This window comes from Acanthisitta chloris, unplaced genomic scaffold (assembly GCF_000695815.1).
Source record: "Acanthisitta chloris isolate BGI_N310 unplaced genomic scaffold, ASM69581v1 scaffold15532, whole genome shotgun sequence".
Lineage (NCBI taxonomy): Eukaryota > Metazoa > Chordata > Aves > Passeriformes > Acanthisittidae > Acanthisitta > Acanthisitta chloris.
The window spans coordinates 65797-89940 of NW_008660008.1; the positions used below are offsets into that span (position 1 = coordinate 65797).

Consider the following 24144-nt stretch of genomic DNA (forward strand, 5'->3'; position numbering starts at 1 on the left):
GTAAAGGGGAGGGGGGAAGAAATCCAGAAGTCAAGCTCTGGGCGATCTAATGCACAGTAGATGCCAGTTTAAAGCATGTAACAGCACATTTGACCTACTTACAGTAGATCTGCATTAGTTTCCAAGGCAAAAATGGGCCTGTCTTAATTGTCTTTCGGTTCATTTTCTCTTTCTCACATATATATGTGTCCTTGTGTGTATCTGTATACACATAGGAAGAAATCCAGAAGTCAAGCTCTGGGCGATCTAATGCACAGTAGATGCCAGTTTAAAGCATGTAACAGCACATTTGACCTACTTACAGTAGATCTGCATTAGTTTCCAAGGCAAAAATGGGCCTGTCTTAATTGTCTTTCGGTTCATTTTCTCTTTCTCACATATATATGTGTCCTTGTGTGTATCTGTATACACATATCTATAAATATAAAAATTATTAGGTTTTTAGGGCTGGAAGGAACTTTCAAAACTGCCTTTTTCAAATCGGTTAGTTTTGTGTGCAAACAAGCACTAATCCAAGGGCACAGCTATGAGCAGAAGTGAAGGGATACAGTATGGCTTGGCCATTTGCAATACTTCCCTCTTCACAGCCTTGCATTAAAGTTGACAGAAATAGTCACCTAGCATAGAAATCTCTGTAGATATGATCTCTTCTAAGCCACAGCATATGAGAGTATAAAAAGAGATTTAAAATTATTAAATATTTTTAAAACAAATCCTTCTATGACCAGTTCTCTCATTTTTTCCAACTGGCAATCCAAAATGATATTTTAATGAGACAAGTTCCAACAAATTTTAATGGTTTGGGGGCTTTTTTCCCCTGCAAACATAGCTTAAATATGAGTTTAGAACCTAAATTCTAAAACTAATTGAGGTTGCAAATTGGTTTGGAAAGGAACATTTGAGCCCAAAATCATAGTTGTATTTGAAAACTGTATATGCATTTAGCATTGACACTGTTCCAACAAAGCACTTAAGGCCAGACTTTTGAAGATATTTCAGGTCCAAAGAATGAGGATGAGTAGTTAATGGAAATTTCAGGCGAATGCTAGACCTTAAACTCCGCAGCTATGTAGTTCGGAAACAACATGTTTTGCTTAGTCTCAGATGCAAATGTGCCCCATTCTAGAGGTGAAATTCTGTTGACTTTTAGCACAAAACTCCTTTGAGCACAGCTTTGTTTAAATGCCATTCTCTATAGTATTCTGGCTGAGAAACCATACTTCAGCCTACATGCCAGATTTTAGCAGAGAATGAGTAGAAACTTATTCCAGCCTTGCTTCAAATGCCATATTTTAGCCTCGAATGCTCTAAATGGGTCTCATTTCAAAAAGTGTCCTCACCTTCTAGATGTGTCCTACCTTGAAATATGGGGCAGCCTAAGCCAGGGCTGATGCTAAATGCACACATGCCAAGACGTGCTTAAATGGAAGAAGGTTCAGGGTTGCTATGGCAAGAGATTTTCAAAATCAGAACGCAAAAGGGCACTGGAAACCTAACACTCATACAAGCCTTTAGAAATGTTAGTCCCAGAAATTATTTCAATCATTCAAGTATCCCTTAATTTGAAGGAAAATTGGGGGTTTCTTTTTATACTGACTTAAATGACGTTCAAATCCTCATGATCATATTAAGTACTGGAGACAACTTTCTTATTCTAGGTATACAAATAAGCTCTTGAGAAAAGCACAGCCCATCTTTTTAAAAAGCGGTAATGGCATTTCTACCCTGTAAAGCTGCAAGGGACAAAGGTTTGACATTAGCAAAGCAATTACCCTATTTCCTGCAAAATGCAGCATCTTAGTAATCACAACACTAGTTGGGAGAAATTTGCCTGCAATTCACTGAATTTAGAGGGAAGCTAGAGAATCTTTTTAATAAGTTCACACATCAAACTCCTGTTTTTTTTCTGGTGGTGAAAAACAAAAGACGTCCAGTGGGATAAGTGCTGGGACATCCCGAATCTGCATTTAAAGACATGATGAATTCTGCTAATAGGAAATAAATAGTGTGAAACAGTTACTTTAATGAAACCCGAAGCCCCCTTGACTATGTGAGAAAATAGATGTATACTGGACTACAGATAAATGTGGGATTTATTTTTCTCTTTATTCAGCATGAAATAGAGTTCCAACAGTTTTAAAATGCATCTTCCTAGAAAGGATATTTTTTCCAGCACATTTATAAATATAGTGCTTTTAGCTCAAGATAAAATTGTCTCTAAAATGACATATGAAAGTCGCTTCTATTCCAGACACATAACAGAAAAATGCTGCATTTAGTAGCTATTTGGAAGTCAATTGTAAGCAGATGGACAGAGCAGCAGGAGCACAATATCCATTGCTAGACACACCAGTGTTTTCAACATTAGCTTTCAGCAAAAACCATCCACCTCAAAAAAAACCCCCACCAGTATTTTTTCTTCTTTGCTAAACCTCATGAAGTGCATGTCTGCAGCATTACACTTCATTTTTAATGTCCAAATTTTGAGGTCAAAGGAATGAATATTCAGCTCAATTCTTGCTGTACCTTTTGAAAGAAAAGTCTGGCAAACCCAAAAGTTATTGACAAGCAGAAAACCAAAATAAAGCTGACCTATCCCCTTCTTACAACTGTATAATTCTCTTCCCATAAGGTACCTGTGACTTCCCCTAGTGCTACATAAGGAATGGTGGTGGTGGTGGTGTTGTTTTGTCTGTTTCTTTGTTTTATTAGGAGAAAAAAGCATGCCTAAGCTACAGCTTTCAAAGATGTGTCTACCTTGTAATGGAAAGTTTCTACACCAAATAATGTCTCTGTATGCCTTTTGTGGGAAGAGTGTACTCTGAGAGGGATGATAACTATATTTGTGACTGGCTCTTAGGTAAAGGCTTTGGAAATAGCACTGGAAATCATGAGTTCCACTCTGATACAGCACATGACTCAAGCTTGTTGACAGAAAAAGTGCGTTGTGGGTGCCTGCAGCTGCATCAGTGTGGGCAGGCTGGTGCTCAGGTGCTTGTAAGTTCCCCGCCCTCCAAACCAGTCTCCTTGATGAATGCAGGAATATGATTCAAGTCTCCACATTTGATCATTTAGGTTTAAGTAAACAAAGACCAGGAAGGCACTAGAGGACTTTATATGGAAAAAGCGAATGATGCAACAATGCATTCCAGACACAGACTGTATAACATGTCCCTCTGCACTGGATTACACTGCAGGTTATTACCTTGAGAATCATAGAATCAACCAGGTTGGAAGAGACCTCAAGGATCATAGAGTCCAACCCTACTGTGGCTACTAGACCATGGCCCTGGGTGCCACATCCACTCTCATCTTGAAAACCTCCAGGGATGGCAAATCCACCACCTCCCTGGGCAGCCCATTCCAATGCCTGACTACTCTCTCTGTAAAAAATCTCTTTCTAATATCCAACCTAAACCTCCCCTGGCAGAGAGCATGCTAAGAGAGCAGTAAGTTCCTAATCAGGTCAGGAAATCCAAAATTCAGTATACAACATATTTCCAACAATGCTCTTCAAGTCAATGGCATGAGCACATGAATTCCAAAGCTGTTCAGCCCAAATACCCATCTGGTCAACCCTGTGCTAATCATCTGGCTACCTAAATGACATCTTGAGCATGCTTCAGTGAGGAAGTTTCTCATTCACATTCTCTTCCTTCCCTTACTCATCACAACCGCTCCCTTGCATGCTACATGCAGCATAATCAGGGAAAGAAACCGTCCTGCAGAGCCTCTTAACAAAATTCTCAGCATCTCCCATGAAAAATTATTTCCGAACCTAATTAGCTTTAAAACTGGAATTAACAGCTGCCACTGATGTGGTGCTGATTAACAGATGGGCCCACAGCATTGTTACCAAAGGTAATTTTACTTTACACTTGTATATGCAAATATGTAAAAGGATAAATATAAATAAGAATTATGTCATATATATATATTGTGTGATAGATATAAAGCATATAAAACAGGCATAAAAATATAGAAAAACATTAAATTAATAAAATAATACACCAAATAAATCTGTATTAGCAGGCACACAACTTTTTCCCTGTATGCATGATAAAAATCCTGGACAGAGCAGGGGTGAGGAAGTCCTATTTGGAATTCCATGTAGAGGTTTAAGATTCCATTGAAATGGAAAGTAAAGCTTTGAACTGACTCTACTATTGACTGTAGAGAAAACCATTTGACAAAACAATAATTTTATGTGTTTTATCAAAGAAATTTTGGCAGAATCAAAACAATGTATTGAGTTCAACAGCACAGGTGAACAGCAGGTACACAAAGTTATGCCTTATCCCCGACCTAAAAAGCACTGAAGACAGTTACTTTGTTAATTAAACCTACAGATGAAGGATATTTGCCAGAGCCATTTGATATAACACATCAAGAGAAAACAGTATTGCACCTTCACAACCCCGAGGTAGTTAAATTGCTGCTCTTGCCATTCTACACACAGAAAGCAAGACACAGAGGACAAGCAAGATGAAGAGGCAGTGCCAAAGTCTGAATTAGCTCAGAAATGGTTTTGCTTGTACTTTTGTGCTCAGGTGACAACTTTCTTAATCATGGTGAGCTGCAAATTAAATAACTTGTTACATTTGCTGGAGTTTAAGCACAGATAATGGGGGGGGGGGTGTTATACACCCAAACTCTCTGTATTTCTGCATTCATATTTAACTGCTGCATTTTTGCCAGGTTGGTAGGAAAGCTTGCAAACAGTCCCAGAAAACAACTTGTGCTTTCTTACGCTGAACCTTGTGTACCCCATGCACCAGGGTGGCTGTGCAGTGCACTACCATAGAGCTCATCTAGCTGCACGAGGGCTTCATCTCCTGCGAGGCAATTATCCCAGCCCTTCTCCGTCCTGGATGACTATAACTGACTTTTCTAAGTTCCTCCACATTACCACTATTGCAACCGCACATCATGAGTAGGGCAAAACTAACCTGTCTCACAAGTCTAATCCCAGCTCACATTCACTATTACTGTGCTCTACCCCTGCCAGAAATCTGTCTGTGGAGTGACCACGAAAGGCCAGTAAGTGAACATGCTTCTCTTTGCCCTCCTTGCCCCAGTGCAGGGCACTAACTCTAACCTAGAGCCACCCTTTCTGTAAAGGAAAGCAGCTCACTTCTCCCTTTCCAACCAGTCCTTGAGCTTTCTCATACTCTGGCCAGATGGAATTGAGCATCAAAAGCATATATTTGCTAGGCAGAGAGCACGAGTACCCTGCTCATGCAAGTCACTCTACACTCAGACAGCAACAAGGAACCACCAAAACTCACTTTGTAATCTGCACTCCAGCTCCCAACCTTGAAGCTTCTGCCTCAGCATGCTATTACCAGCCCTTGATCCATACAGCTAGTGGGCCACCAAGCTTTAAGCAAAAGAAATCTTTCCAAATCTTCATTACAGTGATAATAAAATGCTGACATGGTCTAAAAGTATTCTTGCCTACATGGCTCTTCTACCAATGTTACTGCCAGAATCATCATCACAATCAGTATTATTATCATCTTTATTAGATGAGATAATCTTAATTATCACTAGTGCTAATTTATTATGTTCCTCATCAGCTCTGTCATCAGTGTCATTCATGTTATCATTGCTCATAAGCATTTAACAAAGAAAAACAACAGCTAATCTGCAACATTTAAATCAGCTCTGGAGGCAAAAGTGGAAAAATACACAAAACTCTCAGACCTCCCACAGCACTGTAACTACCAACATTTTGGAATAAGAATTGTTTTCCAGAAAATGTCCATATCCTTCTCCTACAGAGGCCAGTGGAGAAAGGGCAGGTTTTCACCAGGAAAGGTGGGCAATGATGATCTACATGCTTACCCCTGTGCAACAGACCCTTGTATGGAGAAGGACAAGGCACAATCCTCCCTGATAGGGATTAACAACATTTCAGGTTACAAACAGCAGTGAAGGTCAGGAGAATACCTGCACATTTATCTTCACCCCCCTCCCCAACTGCAGTTTGCTGGCATGATCTTTTCCTCTCAATTATTTCATTACATGCCAGTGAACTGCAACAGCCCAGGCTCAGCATAACTCACAGTCAGGTTCATTTTGTTGTTGTTTGAAAATGGGAAATGCTGGGATACAACCCAAAGACAGACATCAGTGTGGCAATAGCATTTCATGGTCACAGAAACTCTTCCCTTAAGGACAAATCTATTATAAACCCTTGAACGACCCTCAAACACCTGTGGAGGAATTTGTTCAACAAGCCTCAAAGCCTGAACACTGGAATTATCAGACCTATTTCACATATGCCACAGATGAGTGAAAGCAATCCAGGGCATGTCATTGCAAAGCCAGATGCTGGAAACAGAAGTACCTGGACTGTCAGCAGGGTCACCTCTGCAACACTCACATAGCAAGGAGCCATACCAAGAAGCCTGCTAATAGCAGGACTGATCCCACAGACAACACAGGTCTCCTTGAGCAGCAGGCACGTGCTTGGAAAGCTAGATGTCCTGGTTTGTGTCTCTGGCACAGCACTGGGCCACTGCAGCCAAACTCTTCCCTGACCCAATTGCACAGATGTTGGAGAAACAGCAGTAGCACAGGGCTATGCTTTTTTATCTTCATAAGAGCAGATGCAGGAGGGGACTGATACACATGAGGACCATAACTATAAATTCCAGTGCAATGAAGCATTTTGCACTTGTTTCCCTTTGGCAACCTGCAGCATGAGGGAGAAATCAAACGGCAACTGTTGATGCAGTGGTTTTGGCAACTTGAACGCGATTCCTCACCGTTGACATCTGTGTGACAGTCATCCACTCAGGAGGGATGTGGAAGTGAGCACCAGCTGAGTCTCCCAACAGCACGACCCCTTGAGAGCCTGCACCTAATTAATGCATTTTGTTAGTTGCATGAGCAAAAGAGCAAACTGAAACCAAGCATGGAGGGCAATGCTTAAAGAAGCACAACAGTGGCAGCTGATGGAGTCACAGGGTGACTGCTGCACTACTCTTCACATGGCTTAAATATTCAGACCCTGCAATAGGATTTTTACTTCACCTGCAGCAAAAAAAAATCTAACAGGCATGTGCCAATAACTCTAGAGAATTAGCTGGGTACTGCGAATGAAAAACAGGGAAAGGTCTTGCTCATCAGAAAAAAATCCTGGTTGTATTCAAATCATGTTTTATTTCAGCAGAGGTTCTCCTGTGCAGTCAATGTTTATTTTTACCCATCTAACAGGCATGAGAATTAGCTGGGTACTGCGAATGAAAAACAGGGAAAGGTCTTGCTCATCAGAAAAAAATCCTGGTTGTATTCAAATCATGTTTTATTTCAGCAGAGGTTCTCCTGTGCAGTCAATGTTTATTTTTACCATCCATAGAATATGCATTAAAAAGTACTTAAACATTTAGGGAAATTGGATTACTCAGAAAATTGCTCAAAGCTCCTTATAACAGAACTGGGTGGTGGATGTGCTACTCATGAGTGTTTCTGCTAGAACAATCTGTCTGGTTTATAATTAATGTTACTTAGCATTTGTAGATTGCCTTTCATCTAAAAATGTTGAGAAGTCTTGCCAGGCAATGGTTCATCCCCAGGATACTGATTTAAATGTAAGATGAGGTGAGTGGCAACTGTAGTCATGGCTGTTTAGTGAGGTTGTTATTTGTGGGGATGTGTACACACGGGCACCCACCCACATGGCAGCCAGGGAGATTGTCTGATGCCATCACTTCACCTTTTTAAGGCTTTCTCTGGAAAAGGATCAGAATGTATTTATGGCAACGGGTCAAACTGCTCCCCTAAATCCCAAGGGTTATCCCTCTGGGTCAGGCTTCAGTCACCACAGATGCAGAGGAAACATCTCTTTTTGCTGCTGCCACCATTCTATGTATTTCAACTTAATAACTGAGCTGGCTCTTAACAGGAAATTAGCAGCAGCCTATGTTTTTCACATTTCATCTTTGCCCATTCTCAAGATAGAAAAAAATCATTTTGCCTTTCCATTACTTTCTAAAGCCCATTGTCTTTCCCCTGCATTTCCCTTGCATAAATTTTAATAAATATGAAAATATTTATTAAATGAATACAAAAGACTTGTTGTTTCTTGCATTGACTCTAAAAATTTACCTTTGCAGAATTTCTCCTCATAGGGAATTCCATCTTTTGGATCCACACCCTGTTGGAGGAGAGAAGGGGCAGATGTTAGTATCTATCTAGCACCTGAAGAATGACAGTGCAAAACAGAGGCTGAAAATTTAGTTCTTCTTGAATGTTTGCCCTCAGGAAGCATTGCATCATAATAACGATCCTTTCCATTACATAATTTTAATAAGTATATATACATTCAAATTAATTATAATACCTATAATTTAAATAATCATAAACAATAACTGCTTCTTCTATGTTTGCTTAGTTTTTAATAAATAGTTTTATTATTTGGAATATCTAAGGCAGTAAATAAATAGAAGCAATCCAAAACAGTTAATAAACCAAAATAAATGGAAAAGAAACATTTGCAGAGTAATTCAAAAGGAGGAAAAGGAGAAGCAGCAATCAGGAAAGTAAAAATTCATTTACTTACCCATATACCATTGCAGTTAGAGTCACTTTCCACATCCCAATTGTCAGGACTAAAACAGAGTTACAGAAGGGTATAGAGTGTTACAGAAAATAAATCAAAAGAGGCTTTTGAGGGAATCAGATCCTTAGTGCCATTTTTCACTAAGAATAAAAAGTAATTAGAAATTCCTTTCTGAATGGAAGAGTGGGGTTTTTTCTTCCCCTCTGAATCCAGGAGAGGCAATTTTCCCTAGCAAAATGTAACATTAATTTAAAGTTAATACTAAAAGTTGCGGAATGAAACTTATGCTTTTAGTCTGTATATGCACTTAGCTGAAGTGAATGGGGATGATTTTTGGAAAAGGCAGACTCTTTTTCCCTGCTCTTATCCTTGCTTTTAAGTGTTCGCTGAAATCCACCGAGCCGCTCACTCCAAATTCTATGCAGGGTGATGAGGATTTGCTCTGGCCCGTAATACAGTATGATGAGCTCAGTCCACTTTTACAGGAAAACTCCATCTATGCAGTCCAGCACTACACGTGGACTCTGTAAGAGCATTTCTGCTAACTCAGGTGTGCTGCACAGGCTGATGGCCCATGATTCTTTCTACACCCATAAACAGCTTATCTAGTCACAAGCTTTTGTTAATGTCTAGGCTTTAAAACCAGTTCTGGTTAACAACTTCTTAGCAAACCCATGGTAGAGGAGAACTCTGTTTTTGAAAAGGTAAAATAGCAAAAGCAAGGGAGCAAGGCCACACTGCTATGCCTGGCTGCATGTTCTGTTCCAGGTGTGCATGAGAGTCCATGCTCAGGCAGCTGGGAAGTATTCACCCAGAGCATATTCACTTAGAAGGGGATGTATTTAGCTCTATGTTTCCACCAGCATAACATGAGGACTGGATGCCAGAGGTCAGCACTCAGCCATGAGCACCAATTTTGCACTGCCACCCTGCTGCTCCCCAAAGTAGGCACATTACCTATATTACAGATATTATACACATTATAGACCCACATTATCTCAAGTGGGATAAGGCTTGTGAGCCTCAGGGCATGGTTTCCCTCCCCACCTTTGGTCTATCTGACCAATTTTGTCTGCAGATGCTTCAGACAAAGGAAAGAAACCTTTCAGAGTGCCTGACATACACCAAGGGAAGTCCTCCTGACACTTTAAACCTTGTTTTAAAAAACAAATTGATTCAACTCCAAGACAAAATAACAATTCTGGATTTAAACCTTACCAACATGTATACTCATATATAAAAATCATATCACAGTGAAGCCAGTGATCTGCATTCAAACTTGGACTTAGTTTAAGCAGCAGTTAGTAACCAGCAGAGGTGACCAGGGAACTACTAGCCAAACCAGGTTTCATAAACAGTAGCAAGCTACTGTTATTTCTTAGTTAATGCCTTCACCACCCCTGCAAATGTGCATCACCCCTGCAAACATGCCCATCCTTGGTCTCAATCATCCCTTCTTGTCTCCATCACTATGAAATCAAGCAACAAGCACTAATGTGCTCTCTTAGAGTACAGCCAAAGCAAAATGTGGTGCTCATTCTTCAAGAAGCCACAATTATAAGGAAGCCTTTAAAATAATTAAAAGCTTTACCGTCTGCCAGGGTACACGGTGGTGTTTTTGTCATTGCAGTCTCTGCCTCGCCAGTGATAGCCCCTCAATGTCTAAAAGACAGGAGAAGCACACAGATAGGATGGTCATTATTACTCTTGCACTTTTAATTTAAAATATCTAAAATGAGAATCTAACTCGAGGTGTAGGAATAAAACCCAGTAAATGGATTGTATTCTAGAGTACCTTTGCTAAGCTTTAATAAATGACACCTTGCACGCTTTGGTGGAGAAAAAAAAGACAAGCTGGCAATTTATTTCTTTTTTAATATGACTTTACTTCACCTCATATTAATTCAGTAAACAGACCACTCAGCAGTAGAGAAATTTGCTTCTGCAGGGAGCACAGCTTTATGTGTGCATCTCCCCAGGTGGCATAAATGAATGATTGTTTTCTCATCCAGGAAAAAAAGCCCACATTTTATGACAAAAAACCCCTCCATTCACTTTATTCCTAATACCTACTTTCACATGAATGGATAAGGCTTTGCAGAAAGTAGGAGGAATCCTATAGACAGTCACACTATCAAGGGATTACTGTACCAAAGGAAAAACTTTGCTTACAGGGAAGGTACTAAATTTATCTCCATCGAAATCTTCAAAAGGCAGTTTATTTCTTATAACACTGAAAAAAATAAAAACAACAAACATAGTGTTAACATATGGAAGGGAACCTATTCAGAAAGAAAAAGTCACAGCGAAGCGTACAAATTAGATAATAACTGGCATGTCACCCATATTCAGTTTCAGCTCTGTGCTTGAACTTCAGCAAAGTGATCCTGTCCAAAAGAGCAAATTCTGATTTCTTTCAATGTCTGCTGACTGAGTTCTGGAGGTGAGGCTAATAGCCTCCTGTATGGCTGCAATGGCAAACCTTCGGTCTCTAGAACAAACTAGGACTTCAAATCTGCTGTAAAGGTGACTATAATTTTTTAAAAAGAAATACTACACTCATCCTGGCAGATCTTTCAAATCTGCCAGGTATGAAATTTTAATGGAAATCCTACCTGGGAAAGAGGTGCAGAATGCTGATGGAAACTAACTGCCTAATTACACTAACCTTTGAAAATTACATCTTTCTCTTTTCCATTGTGAGTTTTGTTTCAGCAATCCTATAGGTTTCAGCAGTACCTAAAGCATGTGTTAAAATGATGGTGTCAGCTCTGTGCCCCTTCCTCTTTTTAGCTTGGACATGTGCTAACTTTCACATGGCACATTGCACCTCTCTTTTGCTATGGGACCCAGCTTAGCTGACCTACATTGAGCAGACTTTCATATTTAGCCCAGCAGGCAGCACACTTTGAATGATATGCTAGTGAACCTTTCCTTGGAAACTTTTCTTTCCAAATTTTTCCAACCTCTTGAACTCGTAAGAGATGTTGAGCCCAGCTCAGAGGCAAATAGGTGCAATAAGAGTCAATTCCTCAAGCTGCACAAGCACTGGGATATGAAAAAGATATAGAGGAGACTGGTGACATGCACTGGTGGAGGTGGTTGTAATCCTTCTTCTGTCTGTAATCAATAATTTCCACGTGCTGCTTGGGCAGTAAGGTTCAGTTGCAAGGAACTGGCACAGATCTGGACCAGTTAAGAAAGTCCAACAGACCAACATATTTTTTGCAGCTACAGAAAGAGGAAAGCAAAAAACAAAAGAAAGTGAGAGTGCATGAGGGTCAGATCAGAAGAGCTGAACACATTCGATCTAACATGATACACAGTTTGATTCCTGCTTCCACTGACTGAACTCACGGGGCTCTAACTCAGCTTATGTGTCCTGACTTACATTGCAAAGGCACTTACAAGATGTTTCATGTCAATCAACCCACTCCAAACAAGCTCTTGATATTTGCAGTTTCAATTAAATGAGCAGAAATAGGTGAGCAAGTTAGTCTTGGCAATTGAATCAATCAAATATGCAGCTGATAATACTGATTTATTCTTAGCTTTGCTTGACTCTTCCTCCAACTCATTGCAGTACATTGACAAATGTGCTTTAGGAGTAATAGCTCAGCTCATATCCTTGGCCTTTCTCAGAAAATGACTCAAAGCCAGCACTGCCATGAGTTGTTTTTCCTGTCATCCACCTGACTTTTTAAAATGCCTTGGGATTCTTCTACACTTCACAAGTGACATTTAATTCATGTTCCTCATAGAGTTAATGGGTGCTGGTGGTCTTTCTGCACTGAGCCATGGGCACCACAACTGGGTGAACAAATGAAATGGGTAAGTGCCTTGGGCTCAGGAAATCTCAAGAGCAAGATGGCTCCCTCCTGGAGGAGTCAAATCTATGAGTATGTCACATATTTTACCTTTGGGACATGCTAAATTTAAGTAAATATTTTAAGTACAGAAAAAAGCACAGGATCCTTCCAAGGATTCTTACTTACCTGAATGCTATGCAACTTCTCTCTATACTACTTAGACAGTGGTTTTATGAAGGAAACCAACATAAGTAAAGTATGGGAAGCTTTGTTAACCAAGGATGACTTTTGCAGGAAACAAATGTACTATATTCTGATTAAGGACTGAAAATTTATACATACTATTTAATCTTCTCACATAGGTTAGCCAGCAGAGGAAATGCACATACATTTGAGAACCCCATGAAGCTTTTCTGGAGAGGAAAAAAGATAAAAGAAGATGAGTACATTAGTTCAGAGAGGTGGTGTGGCTTGGAATATTCAGTGTCAGTAAATTACAGAGCTATACCATGTATTTTCTGCCTAGAAACATCTTAAAAGATGTTAAGGATGCTACATGCCAGAAGACTTAGACTTGACTCAGCAGTCAAGGATTTAGACTGAACATTTTACTAACCAACTGCTGTTGCTTTCAAAGGCATGTAAAACTAAAAAAGGAAGGCAAAAGCTCCTGTGAAACCATCTCCTCTCATGTACCCAAGGTATTTTTTTTCATTCTTTGTAAAATTACTGTTCTCATGTTTGATAAACATCATGATATCTGGCACAGTGCAAAACAACACACTGTGAGCCATGAGGCTTGTTTCTACACACTCAGGGAGGAGTGGATAAGCCAAAGATCAGCAACAACCTCAAAGAGAGGAGAAATGGGAGGATCCAGAATGTGCATAGAATACCCTGGATATTTTAATGAGATTTAAATTAAAATAAAATGAAACCTGGAAATCTCATAACTAGATTTTATCTTGCCCAGACCTAGAAGCTGTAAAAGAGCTGCTGCAGGAAAAACTCAGCATTAGTAAACCATAGCAATGGTACAATCCATTTGATATTCCAGGTAGCCAGGAAGCTTCAAAAACTGAAAGAGACCTTCGTAATGATTGGGAACACTGCACTGCATTGGCAATCAATCCCACAAACACACTGCTCACATGGCTTCATCATAAGTTCAGGTAGTCTATAAATACTGAGGGTGCTCAAGTGTGGTCTATAAATAAAGAGGACTAGTGAGTGCACAGCCTAATTAACTGTATTCACTAAGGCTACATTTAGCATGTAAATATAGAGCAGATGAGCAGATGGGCAACTCATAACTTTATGCAAAGAAGGGTAATTATTTGTATAGACATAGCACTTAAGAGTTCTGTCCTTGGACCAACTGTCTTGTGTTACACACTTTATAGACAGAAAAAATAGTAGGATCATCCTTGTGCTAACGATATTACAATCCAAATATAACATAAAACAGAAGAGAAAAGTTGGATACAGCTCAGGAGAGGACAAGGAAAGGTTATTGCTCACCATAAGGGGCAGTAGCCCCAGTGTATAAAGTTCTGAGTGACAAAGGAGAGCCTTGAGGCAGCATTGCAGGGTTGTGAGGCAGTGGGCCATGGTGTGCCATGCAGCTCCAGGGAAGGTGTTTGCTTGGACAGGTAACAAGAGGTGAGAGAGAGAAAGGTCTCAGGCTGCCCAGAGCAGGAGATCAGCCACAGAAGTATCTCAGCAAGGATCTCAATGTGGAAAGGAGGGCTAGGGTAGTGAAGAGGAGATGGAACCCCTAGCACAAAGATTGTAGCCAACATTTGCAGTGGTGGCTGAAGTGACCAAGCAGGTACCTTTTTCAAGTACCACTGAAAAGAAGTGGGGTGGAGAGCTGCAGTGGGGGTGGAGCCATAACTGCACTTTCTGAAGGTTGCAAAAGATAAATCACAGGACAAACAAAGGACAAAAGTCAGGGAGACAAGAAACCTGAAAAAAACCCCCCACCAATTAACTCTCTTCAGTTATGTCTGACAAACTCAAATGACAAAGCTTGAGTCACACTGGCTTGGGGGGGGGGAGACAAGAAACCTGAAAAAAACCCCCACCAATTAACTCTCTTCAGTTCTGTCTGACAAACTCAAATGACAAAGTTTGAGTCACACTGGCTTGGAGGGAGAGATGTTGGTGGAGTGAAAGGAGAAATCAGAAGACAACCACAGAAGAACTGGAGAGAAATAGCCAAAAGCAGCCAGGGAGTGGGGCCTTTCCTTGAGCTGAAAGATCAACCTGGTCCCCCTCCTGTGGCTCCAGCTGCCTTGTGCTCTTCCCCATCCCTCTGCACCTCTGTACTTAAGGTTCTGGCTGCCTGGGGGCTATGCCCTGCAGCATGGCAGGAACCAGACTTCCTCTTTGCTCACTGGCTGTGCATATGCATGCGTGGCCAGGTAGGCAGAGAACATGAGAGGTGCACAGGCAGGATGTCAGCCTTTCTCAAAGAGCTTTGCAAACCTATGTACACCTTTCTGGAAACAGGTAAGAAACCACTGCCTCCTCCATGTAGGACTAATCATGCCTACAGAAACACTAGAGGCTCTTAAAGCTTTCCATGAGGCTAAGATTTGCAGTGTCTTCATCTGAGCTGTCAGCTTTTCACTTCAGCCTAAATCACAGTATGCAAAGCCTTTGAAGTTAAAGCACCTGGAACCAAAACCGCACCAGAAAGACAGAGTACAGGGCTTGCAAGAAATAAGTACATAAATAAAACCTCCTTTCATTATGCTCACAGGCTGCATTTAAAGTCTACCCTTTGCTGTAAGTAGAATAGAATCTTTTCTGCCTTTTTCTCAGCTAGTAATTTGAAAATTATTGCTGACTGGGTCTCCATTAGTTTCAAAGGAAGACTATCCTGCAGTCCCAGAGACTGCCTAACTTTGGTGGGAATGTTTGCATGACAGCGACCTGGAAGTGGTGTGGGCAGTGCTGAGGACCAGCTGCAGCAGTATTCCAGAGTGCACCTGCCTCCAGCTCCCCAGCCTATGCATCCCCATAGCAGGTGGGACAGTGAGGTGTGAAAGTAATGCTTTAGCTCTGCTTGGGGTTGTGCAGGAGAGCAGCTCATCTGTTCTTTGAGGGTGTCTTGGGCTACTCTTAAAAGACAGCAAGAAGTACAGGTTTAAAAATAGAGAATCTTTGCATGAGCAGGCACTATGAGGTCCCTTCCTGTGGAAAGAGGCTATGATTGCATTATGTGCTTTCGAGAGAAGATGAACCACTTGCCTCTGCGTAACATAAGTGGGTGGGCAGGAGATTAGCTTATGCCTCTTCTGCCTGGCAATTCCCTTAGGGCTCCCTCCATGGCTTTCCACTTCTTCCACTGCCAGGCTGTGACTTGCAGGGACCACACAGTCATGACAGGATTGTACACGTGGTGCCTGCTCTCATTGAATGCTACAGCCACAACTCTATTCACCATTCTCTCACTGCTATTGCTCAAAGATGCCCCTAATATTTTTTCCACCCATATGAAATGTTAGCACTAAAGGTGTTCACAGTGATTGATAACACTAATATTTTAGTCATTGCCTATTAACATTCCCTAATGACATTTTCATAATTATTTCAATTGGTTTTGCTAAAAAGAATAACAATAAGCCCCTAATGCTTGTTGGTGTTTGGTTTAAGCCAGTTGCTCACAGATGCCTCACTCCTCTTAATGAATGGAGACATTTATTAGAATTTTTGGGATTTGTAACCACTTTCACTGCATCTCTACATCTGGAAAATACCTTTTATTTTTCCCAAACTCACAATGATCCTAATAAATTCCAGGTAAATATGAAATCCTGGGATACAGGCAGAGCTCCCATTCTCATTACCAACAGGTGTAATTACACCTTTTGTGTGCAGTCACACATGGCTGCCAAGCCAAGATGGGGACAGCTAACTTGCAAGAACGTCTTCAGAAGGCTTTCCCCAAACATGCAATGGGGCAAAAGCAACCAAAACAGCAGGCATGGGAAGGATGAGCAGACATAATCTGACATATCAGTCTAGCATGAGTCAGAGCATTAAAGAGGCCAGGTTAATGTTTCTCTCCCTCCACCAGTGTGAATGCAGTGATGTCCTACCACAGACAGGGTATTTCTGGATCCTCACCCACACAGTCAGTCAGGTAACCCTTTCCTGAAGCAGTAAGAGCACCTCAGTTCTCACTGGCATGTGTATGTTGCTATGCAGATGAACTCATCATGATTTGGCAGTGTCCAGACTGGGCAGGTGATTTTCTTACTATCTCATCACACATTTTTTCTCTGGGATACATGGTTTATGCAAGCATGATACACACTGTGGTCTCTCTTAGATATTCTCCTCTGTTGAAGCAGTAACCTCAGTTCTCACTGGCATGTGTATGTTGCTATGCAGATGAACTCATCATGATTTGGCAGTGTCCAGACTGGGCAGGTGATTTTCTTACTATCTCATCACACATTTTTTCTCTGGGATACATGGTTTATGCAAGCATGATACACACTGTGGTCTCTCTTAGATATTCTCCTCTGTGTTTCTTACTACATTGTTTTTCTGAACTCAGTTCTCACTGGCATGTGTATGTTGCTATGCAGATGAACTCATCATGATTTGGCAGTGTCCAGACTGGGCAGGTGATTTTCTTACTATCTCATCACACATTTTTTCTCTGGGATACATGGTTTATGCAAGCATGATACACACTGTGGTCTCTCTTAGATATTCTCCTCTGTGTTTCTTACTACATTGTTTTTCTGAATCTGAAAACAACTTCAGTCTGGGGGAATGGGAAAGATACAGTAATGTGAGATACAGTAATGTCTCTAGAAATGTTGCTGTTTTTAACTTTTCAGGTTTAAAATAAATTTCAGCCAGTGTCGTCACAGGGAGCATCCTAGGAATCACTGTAAGAGAGGCCCATACAAGCACATTATACTTGTTTTAATTTGAGCTGACCTTGCATTGTGCAGCTATGGAGGATCACAGGGAGCATCTTGGGAATCACTGCAAGAGAGGCCCATACAAGAGCATGATACTTGTTTTAATTTGATCTGACCTTGCATTGTGCAGCTATGGAGGTTTAGAAATACACTGATTGGAGAAACCCAACTATGACATTGCTGCTTCCAGCTGGAGCACAGTCTGCTTGTCCTTCCTGCTGGTAAATGGGCAGCTAGGAGCAGGAAGGGACCAAGGGTGTTGTGATGGAGATTGAAAGAGGCTTTGCAGCATTGAGAACCTTTGAGGACATGGAAGACTAGGGGCAAAACTGAAGGAGATCCTATTGTACCCAAAGACTGAAAGGACATGGCATACACAGACCATGAAGGTCAGACATGGTCGGCCAAGCAAGGGATGCAGCCTGATATTAGCAGGGTAGAAGCACATGCAAGGGAGCAAAGGAGCCCTGTGTCTGAGGGGCAGCACCCCTGTGCTTGTCCCCCTACACCTGCACCAGGACTCTGGCTAACAGAGAGGACTCAGAGCATCTCGCTGCAGGTTTTAACATGAGGACTTGCTCCAGGGAATGGGGACTAGAAATGCCATATAATTAGAGTGGAAATCTCAGACCACCAGTAGGACAGCCTTGAGTAGGAAGGAAAATGAATAAAATCCTGCTGGTTGCTGTTCTGTGGGAGCTGAGACCGATCTCTCCAGTGCTTTGTTTATTTCCCTGGCTTGGCAATTTGGCAATTGCCCAAAGACTAATTAGGCACCTTAATTTTCACTTTTGTGAGTAGCATCACAGCAAGGATTCAGGAAGAAGCAATATCAAAAATTTCTTCAAAACCAGCTAAAACATTTGCTCTGCATTATGTGCCTGAAGACAACCTGGAAGCAAACTCTGTGGCTGAGCTGACTCACATAAGTGAACCCAGCAGAATTAAAGCTGCCCTTCTCTTCTCTGCTACCCTTTAGAGATCCTCTACAAATCTGAAAACTGTTGGAGGCAGAAAGATTTCGAATCCCAGTTTTCAATTTTAAGAGGCAAAGGCAGCCTCTTACAAAAAAGTTTAAATATGCAGAATTTGCATTCAGGGCATTGCTTGAGTTTCAGACAGCCCTGAAGTGCAGTTGCTGTGCTCTGAGGCAGTGACTCAGTTCATGAGGCACTCACTTACATAGGGCTACAAAGGCAAAGCAGGGATGATTAGGGACAAGGAAGAAGCACAAAACAAAGAGGAGCAGTAATAAACACTGCAAGAAGTTTGAAGGAAGGAAGGATGCTTCTCTGGATGGAAAAACACACAGCAAGACGGAGTGGGAAATTCCTGCACTGGGCTAGTACAAGCAAGCATCTCAGTATGAAGCTAAACTATGGAGCTCACAGATGAGATGCTCAGTTGCTGCATGGGTTTTACACATAGATATATGTATTGGATGGATATGGATATAGGGATATAGATGGCTATTCTACAAAAAGTCTGCATTTTTCATGAGGGTTTTTTTTCTGCTCTCCTCATACTTTTGTATTTCTTCTCTATTATCTCACACTCCTTCTTCCCAGTGTCACCTAATAGAGCAGATCCTACACCAGGTAGGAGTGAGTCAGCATTCAATCCAATGCTGATCAGGAGGATTCACAGTCAGATAAAATATACGAGGACTCACTACTGATATATTATAAGTGCTATTGATTTCTTACCAGGTCCTTAGAAGTCTTCATAATTCTTTTTGCTTTTCTTATTGCAGTACTCAGTCCCATCTATGAGAGGAAGAACAAAAATAAAAAACAACCAGATCAACCTCACAGCATCCTACCAACTTTTCTCCTTATTTCCTACCTTTTTTTTCTCTATTTTAATATATCAGTCACAGCACTGAAATGATGTATGAGTCCACAAACTCATCAGTTACTTTTTATTGGACCAACAATCAATTATCCAGTCACCCACTATGAAACTCCAGTCACAAGAGTTCATTTATTTTGCTCCAGGGCATCATTTAATTCCTAGGGAAAAGTCCAGATCAGCTGAAGAGCTGAAATTCATATCCTGACTGCACCGTGTGAGCTGCAGAAGACAGACTTATCTAGTGACTCCTCCTGAAGAGCAACTCACCCATTAGATGACTACAAGAGGGTTACACATGTAATATCAGTCTGATTTGTTGTGGAAGGGTACAGAAGAAACATTTGGTCTTGCATGGATAAGGGTTATACTCAGCTGATGTTCATATCAGCAGGGGAACAGCTGACATGCAGGGAATAGAGTTTACAAGGAAAATATCCTGCTTAGGATCTAGGAAGGTCAGCTTTTGATTCTGGAAGTACCTGTCCTGGAGGGCAAGTTCTTGCTGACAGTGCCAAGATAGTTTTTCTGTTGGGTCCATGACAACGTGTGCTGAAGAAGCATTTTGTAATACTTCCACAATGATGATACTTATACCTACATAGAAAGGAAGAGTGGGAGAACCATTGCAAGAAAAGACCTTGGAAAGGCATCATCAGGTTGGCCTTCTTAAGGCCATGGGTTACAAAGAAGTCAGCTACTTGTGATAACCTAATAATTCCTCATATCCCTTTACACACATGCTCCTCAGAGGAGGAGAGGAAATTCTTTGCAAGGGGCACTATCTGTGACATCCAGGGACCAGCACTGGTGGCAGTAGGAGGATGGATGTGCCATGTGTGGTGCAGTAAGGCTGTGGTCAAACATTACGCTGACAGCTGCTTGCCATGGCCGGGAACTGCCAAACACTTCCACGGTCCTGCTCGCAGACTCTGACATTGCAAAAACCTCAAACAATACATTTCTTTCTGCAGCCCACCCAGTCCACAGTCCTGGGTCCTGCCTGGCTAAATGCTGAGGCATGGGGAGTAAGCAGGGGCTGTCTCTGTACCATGCTGCTCAGTGTTTACCTTAGCACTAAGAAATTTGTCTCAGACCACAGCACAGAAGGACTACACTGGTTCTCCTGCTACAAGGACTCTTCCTAGTCTTGTAGGTGAGAAGATGCCCCAGATATGCTCATGCAGTCCAAAATGTTTAACAACTGTTTAACAGCTCTGATGAACAGCACCTTCTAAATTCAGTCACATCTTCCCATAAGAAAGGAAGATGTCACTTCCTCAACTTCAACTTAGGAAAAAAAAAAGAAAAAAAGACAATCACAGGAGTCTGGGAGGGTCAGGCAAACACCAATGTGCTCCCCCCTGCTCCTTCATTTTCAGTTTAGGACAATGTTCTTCTGTCTCAGTGATGACAATTTCCATATGCTGTCCTGCATTTATTAGGCTACCTTTGAAAAGAGTCATATTTGTGAGATATTTGTGATGGCTTTTGTCCTTCCCTTCAGCATTCACGATGAAGAAGGCTGAAAGCACTGCCTGTTTCCTGTTTGCTCTCTTGAAGAAGGAATAATTACGTAAGTTCTGGAAACTTTGAGAATAAGTAAAAAAAAAAATCCAAACTAAAACCTAATTAAAAAAAGGAGAAATAAATCAATTTCTTTTGAAATTGTTTCAAATGGAAAAAAGAATCCAGAGTATCACACACATGTCAGCATCTGGTGTGTGATCAAAATTGTTGGCGAGGACAAACTGTTCTATCCAACAATGACCTGCCATCAGTCTCTCCTGCAGCGCAGCCTAACACCAACTGGGTCTGAGGGCTCTGAGGTAAAGCTCAGCATAGGTTTATATTCATTTGGATAGAGTCACAGGAACTCAACATGCTTCACCAAGTGGTGGTATTAAAGCATTTTGAAAAAAAAAGGAACTATCCCTGAAGTGATGGCACCTTACTGAACAGCGGGCATGCCAGCTTGGAATATTAAAGCAGAATATATTTGCATCTAAAGTAATCATTACCAACATTTTTTTTATGGGGATAAAACTTAGCATGTCATTATAATTGATTTAGGCAGTGATCAAAGCAAATTAATTAACCATGATATTCAAGGGTCAAAAATTTATAGTGAACAGCACAAAGGGATATGGAAGAATAAGTATAAGCAGAAAGGAACACAGACTTCTGAGTTACTGCGGTTTAATATATGTGTCACATTAATATATGTAGTTAATATATGTTTAATTCATGATGTCTATAGTCTTATAAAAATCAGGGTATGTCACAAATAGATGAAAGATTCTAGGCATGAGCCAAGACACTGTTTTCTACTCTTTTCCCCCTGGGCAACTGCTGTCCCCAAAACCAATCATGAATCTTACATTTGCCATAGTTATATTGTACAGTACCAGCTGCTGTTATTTCTGCAATAAAATTAGTCAAGAGATGGATGAGGAAAATGTCTTAAATTGAGTATAATAGATGGAAAATTTCCAGAGAGGTAGAATTTATCAATCCCTTTCTGCTGGGCAGGGTAGTAGAGACTGCTTGCTCACAGCAGCAGCTTGTGAGAAATGCATGCTTCAGACAGCTACAGCAATACTGCACTCAGAAAGCTGAAAACAAGGGAGGAAAGGCCAAATTGACCCTGCAAGTAGAAAATCCTCTCTCTGAAGTGTTGAAGACAAGACCTTCTCCCACTGCATGCATCACTTCAGCCAAGACTCCAGGGTGAGCTGTGGAAGGCTGTCAGCTGAAACACCCATCCAGCAGAAAACACTCCTGGTTTCATGGGTCACCTGTAATCCCTGGCTGACACCAGCATGTCAAGCCTGCCACAGAAGGCCATACAGCCCATACAATCCCTCTTGCTGTGTCTCAGCTAGCAAGACACCTCCTCTCTCCCATAGCATGAGAACACCACCTAGGAGGGAGCTCCCCAGACTCCAGCAGCTGATGGATGAGGTTGCAGCCACAGCTTGGAGAGTGTGCTGCTGTCCTGGGGAGCAGCCAGCCCCATCCACCCAAATCAGCACAGCCCTGCTGCCCTGTGTACACGAGATAACCAGAACATGGATGGGGCTGAGGGCGGGTGGGTCACTGGGATTTAATTCACTGTCATCTTTCAATGCTCTCCACAGAGACCATGCATTCCCAGTAATGATATTTTTTTTCAAACTGCTCTGTTTCTCATAAACAAATGCATGAACCGACTCTAATTCTCTCTCATTTATCACCCTTGTTAGCCAGCTCTTTCCCAGGAGACTGAATATTTACAAAACACTCTAAGTTTCTCTTCTAACTCATTTTTGTCATCCTTTTACCGAGAGTACACATACAAAGATAACAAAATTCTGCAAAGCTTGTTAAACAGTACTGACAGAAGTGAAATTTGTTTGTGAGCAATGCTTCCTAGTCCTCATGCTTTTGTCTGCCAGACTTGTTTTCAGGGGTCCTGCCCCATGCAGCTTCTGCAGCAGTATGACACAGCTGCACAGAGCACCCTGCAACACCCATGCCACCCTATTTCCTTTGAATTTATTTGGTGGAAGGTTGTGGTTGTGTAATTTGGCTTTTTGGGGTTGTTTGTTTTTTTTGACTGGGGTGGTTTGGGTTTTTTATTATTCATTTTATTTTCTGCCAGTGAAGAGGAGCAGAGAAAATGGTGAGAAACAAGTGAAAGAGGAGGAACTAGTGCTCAAATTGTGCCTTCTGCTGTTGCTCATCTATAGGCAGTTTCTTCAGGGCTGAGTTCTGACTGAGGCAGAAACAACTCGCATTTCAGTAGATTTTACCTATTTCCACAAAGAAAGGTTAAAATGAGGGCATCTTGCTCCCCAGGACCTAGCCTGCCTCCCAGATGCTTGTTTTACTGCATGTGGTCCCAAAAGGAGGAAACAGCTCCCAGTCAGAAGGTCTACCTTTGACTGGCAGTCTGCTCTTACCAGGAATGCAGAAGTACTCCTGCCCTGGAATTTGGTCCTGCTTCACCCCCTGGGAAGCAGCTCACATTTTTACTGAGAGGAATGAGAGAAAACAGCAGGTGTAATTTTTATTTTATTAAACCCCAAAGGATTTTTTCCACCCAGAATTAGTTGGCCCCTACTTTATCAAAGAGCATGCTGGCCACAGTAATGTCCATGAGGGATGTGGCTTTTGCTTTTTACAAAATCAATGAAAGACCCGATAGAGGGGACATGAACCAGCAGGAGTGCTTGTGGCGATGAAGTTTACTTTGGTAGGATAAAATAATAATAGCATAAATATGTGTATTTTTGCTGAAGTAAGATGACTTCCATCAAAATCTTACTGCTGGAAACTATGCTAAAATATGCAGCTGCAAGGTCTCTAATAATCCAGAGCAGAGGAGTGATGGGGAGCAGAAGAGGTACCCTGAAATGCAGAAAGAAGAGTACAAGGTCCTTCCCACACAGGCTGATTTAGAGACTGCCAGAGCAGGAGTCCAGTGCTGAAGTTGAGCCAGGATTCTGGCCCCAGCAAAATCAATTAAAGTATTGCCATTTAGCTGAACAGGCCAGCTGGCTTAACACAATCTAGAGACAGATGAGAATAATCTCCTGCAAACCCATTTGCTCCCAGGGCCAGAAGGGGAGCTTGGTAGGCAGTGCCTAAAACCCCTAACCCTCTTTCAGCCCTTTTTGCTTACTAGAGGAACACACCTGTATTACATGACCTAGTGCAGAAAGTTCTCCACCAGATATTGATAAATAGCTGATAAATATTTTCAACTAAAACATTATCTTGTCATCCTAAAGCAGCTAGCTTGGATGTCTGTACCACTGTCAGCACTTTGGAATGCAGCCCATATTAGAATATCTGCTGTTGATACCACTAATCCACAAGGCATATTACAGCAGCTTTAGATACTGCCCAGTGTCCAGCTACGGTTGGTAAGCCTACACATCTGATGCACCCTATTAGTTTTCCTCCTTACTTGAAGGATTCC

The 24144-nt window shown here is 41.5% G+C and overlaps 1 protein-coding gene across 1 annotated transcript in view; it reads right to left on the bottom strand.

Annotated features, from left to right (window-relative positions):
• The window catches only part of AOAH (acyloxyacyl hydrolase (neutrophil)), a 54055-nt gene extending 33988 nt beyond the window's left edge, over positions 1–20067 (bottom strand). The window contains exons 1-9 of the mRNA XM_009069647.1: positions 20049–20067; positions 19606–19775; positions 19034–19093; positions 12721–12791; positions 10742–10802; positions 10161–10231; positions 8570–8618; positions 8116–8164; positions 6774–6868 (exon numbers count right to left, since the gene is read on the bottom strand). Of these exons, the coding sequence (XP_009067895.1) occupies positions 6774–6868; positions 8116–8164; positions 8570–8618; positions 10161–10231; positions 10742–10802; positions 12721–12791; positions 19034–19093; positions 19606–19775; positions 20049–20067 (645 nt within the window). The remainder of the gene's footprint in view (positions 1–6773; positions 6869–8115; positions 8165–8569; positions 8619–10160; positions 10232–10741; positions 10803–12720; positions 12792–19033; positions 19094–19605; positions 19776–20048) is intronic.
• Between the last annotated feature and the right edge of the window lie 4077 nt (positions 20068–24144).